This window comes from Amphibalanus amphitrite, unplaced genomic scaffold, assembly GCF_019059575.1.
Source record: "Amphibalanus amphitrite isolate SeventyFive unplaced genomic scaffold, NRLGWU_Aamphi_draft 000316F_arrow, whole genome shotgun sequence".
Lineage (NCBI taxonomy): Eukaryota > Metazoa > Arthropoda > Thecostraca > Balanomorpha > Balanidae > Amphibalanus > Amphibalanus amphitrite.
In genome coordinates this window covers 1-3,985 of record NW_024881811.1, presented here as the reverse complement: position 1 = coordinate 3,985, position 3,985 = coordinate 1, and the positions used below count along the sequence as shown (strand labels likewise).

Genomic DNA, 3,985 nt, shown 5'->3' with positions numbered 1-3,985 from the left:
GGGGCGGAGTGGGGCCGAATGGACCACGGAGGCCGGCAATCGCTGGTGTCTGGCGACCCAGGGTGACGGTGGGGTCAGATGGACGGAGGCCGGGAGCAGCTGGCGTCTGGCGACCCACGGTGACGGTGGGGTCAGATGGACGGAGGCCGGGAGTAGCTGGCGTCTGGCGACCCAGGGTGACGGTGGGGTCAGATGGACGGAGGCCGGCAATCGCTGGCGTCTGGCGACCCAGGGTGACGGTGGGGTCAGATGGACGGAGGCCGGGAGCAGCAGGCGTCTGGCGACCCAGGGTGACGGTGGGGTCAGATGGACGGAGGCCGGGGGTAGCTGGCCACCCTCGGTGACGGGCCACTGTCAGTTCCACCAGTGGATAACACCGGCAGCTGCTGGGGCGATACCGCCGAGCGCCGGAGAGTCGCGCCGCTGGTAACGCGCCCAAACCGGCCCCGCCGACCGGACCAGCTCGAATATATAAAACAGTGTCCAATGATCCGGCTCGAATCAGAGGCAGAGCAGTATCGCGTTCCGAGCAGCGACGAAAAACAACCAGCGGTGGCACCGCGGCCGCAGAAACGGAACTATCGGTCCATACAGGTCCTTGGGAGTCGGATGATTTGGTGGCTGGCCATCCGATTATAGCAGGATCCAGCGACGGACCGCGCAGATCAGTGCCGATCACAGACAGGTGAGCGGTGCTTTGGTCAACGAAACCAATAATCCTGCCTCAGAGAATCGCACAGGCTGGCGGCCGAATCCAGTGTATTGACAGAAGAGACACAAACACACGCGCTAAAATGATTCCAGCGGGCCCCGACTTTGTTCCGAAATGGCGGACGGGGCCCTCGCTGAGATGGAGAGGTGACTTCTCTGGCTCCCACACACAGACAGACAGGCACACGCGCGGATGTCGGTGGCTGAAACTAGGGGTGATGATCAGCGATGACGCCACACTGCCAACAGACGACGGCATGCGACAGCAAATGGGCCCGACGGTCTGATGGACACTCATTCACGCTTTGAGTTCGTGCAAATGGGACAAGGGCTTATGAATCCAGAACTTTCTGATTTTACTAATGAGTGCCTCCCCACCAGAGCACAAGCACAGAGGCTCCACCCATGTGACAAGCCCAGTCGACGAGCCCACGCATTCTGCACTCGAACCGCGCGGGTAGCCACTGCACACCACCCCTCCTGCCATCTGGTGAGAGTCTGCGGAACCGTCCGCCGCCTATCGGCAGGCGGCCGAACCAGCCGGCGCCCGGCGGTCCCTGGCGGCGGGCCCGCTGCCCACTGTCCAGCCGGGCCAGTCCGGGCCGGCGGAGAGTCGCTCCCAGCGTCCACCCAGCCCCCGTACCCTGGCCGACCGCGGCGCCCCTAGCGGCTGGAGGCCGAACTGGAGCGGCTGCGGCTGCGGCTGCGACTGCGGCTCGGCTGCCGGCGGCGGCGCGGGCTGCGTGAGCGCGTCCGCGAGCGGCGCCGGCGCGGCGGCGGCGGCGGCGAGCGGCGGCGCATCGGCGGCGGTGAGCGGCGCCGGTACCTGCGGCAGACGCGGCGCGGCTCAGACACACGGCGGCGCGGGAGTCGGGACTGAGTCGGTGTGACAGAGGGCCGAGACTGAGAGCCGCCGGGGGACGGTCCGAACCGCACTGTCGCAACTCACAGGTCGAGTAAAGTCACATCGGACTCACTAGACGCTTTGAGACGCCCAGTTAAGAAAACAGGAGAGAAATTATTAAAGGTAGTGTGCCAGCTTTCCTGGACCGTATGGAGTTAATGGCCCAGATAAGGAGAACCGGATTTTTAGAACTTATCCATACCTTCAAAACTCATGGAAACGTCTTAAATTCTTCAAATTTTGAGTACCCCAGTGCGAAATTCGCCCCGACGGGTTGTCGGTCGTACCCCAACCACATTTCACACCACTATGAACAATAAATGCACACACTGAAATCGCTATTACCGATATGCTCATCCAATCAAGTTTCGATAAACCCGTTCATCATCAGCTCCTGCGGTTTCGAACACGCCTGTTAGGTGGTGCGGTAGACCGCGCCCAAAGCCAGGGCCCCGGTAACGTGAGGTAGCCGAGTCAGGGCAGCGTGCGCTGACCCAAGCCGGAGCCGCGCGTCCTCCCGGTGTCATGTGATAGCCCGGGGCTGCCCGCGGGGATGCGGTAGACCGCGCCCAAAGCTGCGGCCCCGACTTGGGTCAGCGCACGCTGCCCCGACTCGGCTACCTCACGTTACCGGGGGCCCTGGCTTTGGGCGCGGGCTTCTGCTCATACTTTGTGGTGCGGTGGTGGTGCGTCGGGCTGCGCGCTCTGACTTCGGCCAAGAAAAATGCGTCAGCTGATCATTGTCATTTCTGCCACTTGCGTGTGGAGAAATGGGGTCATAACTTATGAGACGGCTTTTTCATATCAATTATTTTACATAAAATCATATTTCAAACCATAAATAATGTTCGACAGCCAAATAAAAGAAACAATACCAATACAGGCTTACAATTTAAGGCTCGACATTGTGTTGTCTACGATTAGACAGCTGAAAGCTCATTCCCGTACGTCGTATGGTCGTAACACTATCCTCGCGTTCGATGTCTCTCGGACGACGAAGATTCTACGTCATCCGGCCAATCCCGTCCAAGGTCAGAGGGGGCTCGTCTGCAGTTCTGGAACGTGATTGGCCGGACGGCGTAGAATCTTCGCCGTCCGAGAGACATCGAACGCAGGGTATAATGACCTTTGCTTATTGTCACATGTGCGCCGCATTCGCGATTGTTGCCGACGCCTGTTTGCAGGTGAGCCCACTACAGTTGTTATACATATCTAAAAACCGATAAACTTTTAGGCGAAAAAGGCACTATTCCAGGCCCATTTTTGTTTTTTTTTGCGATATTAGGTAAAAACAGAAGCTTCTTATCCTAGGAAAAATAAAATGGGAAATCTTTCAAAGGTGGCACACTACCTTTAAACATAAATGATTTAATAACTATTAAACATAAATTCGGTCACGACCCGCCATGGTTCTCTATAAAATTTTGGTTACTTGCAGCAATTGGTAAACCCGTTGGTGCCCAGAACAGCCCGAGGAGTATACACCTTAAACACGGTCACCGTGGCCAGCCGAGCACCCGCGGAGCCGATCCGTCCAACCACCCGAGCCGTCTGCTCAGCCCCTGTGAGGAAGGACCTGCGGGGCCAACACCGCAGCAGCAGCGGCTGGCAGGGCGTAAGGATCTCACGTTTTACGAAAGCTGCACTCTCTTTCGGCGCATTATCGGCTCTCTCTCTCTCTCTTTCTCCGCTCTCCCTCTCTCTCCGCGCTCTCACCTGGGCAGGTTGCTGTACCGGGGCGGCAGCGGGCGGCGCATTATGGGCGGCGGGGAGCGGCGGGGCCGCGGGCGCGGCAGCAGCACCGGCGCGCACGTCACCTCCTGGCCGTCAATCTGGGCACACACACGCCGGGGCAGAGAAGGCGGTCAGACGCGGCAGAGACGGCCAGAGCGGCAGATACAGCCAGGTACGAGCATTCACTGACAGACGCAGTCAGACACGGGATGAATCTTCTATCAGTCCACCAACCGCCGTCCCTCCCGTCCCCTCTCCGCCCGTCCCTCCGCACCCCGCCCGATCCGCCCCCTCCCCTCACTGCCCCTCCCGCCCGTCCCCCCTCCCCGCCCGATCCGCCCGTCCCCCCTCCCTGCCCCCGCCGGCCCCCCTCTGGGCGCCGTACCTGTCCGCCGTCCATGTTTTCATGGCCGACTCGGCGCTTCGGCCGTCTCGTACTCCACATAGCAGTAGCCGCGGTTCAGTCCGAGTGGAACCGCTTCGACGGCAGGTCCACCAGCTTCACCGGACCGTACACCGAGAATATCTCCTGGACGTGATCCTGTAGACACGTCAGGTCAGGTCAGGTACACCGGGAATATCTCCTGGATGTCATCCTGTAGACCGTCGGGACAGGTCAGTCGGGTCAGGTCAGTG

The 3,985-nt window shown here is 60.2% G+C and overlaps 1 protein-coding gene across 1 annotated transcript; it reads right to left on the bottom strand.

The window, feature by feature from the left end:
- Positions 1-742: 742 nt before the first annotated feature.
- LOC122388277 (RNA-binding protein with serine-rich domain 1-A-like) lies at positions 743-3,891 on the bottom strand. The gene is made up of 3 exons (XM_043379209.1): positions 3,735-3,891; positions 3,332-3,447; positions 743-1,537 (listed from the first exon to the last, which is right to left on the bottom strand). The coding sequence occupies exons 1-3, from the start codon at positions 3,792-3,794 to the stop codon at positions 1,375-1,377; spliced, it is 339 nt and encodes a 112-aa protein (XP_043235144.1). The 5' UTR covers positions 3,795-3,891; the 3' UTR covers positions 743-1,374.
- Positions 3,892-3,985: the final 94 nt, after the last annotated feature.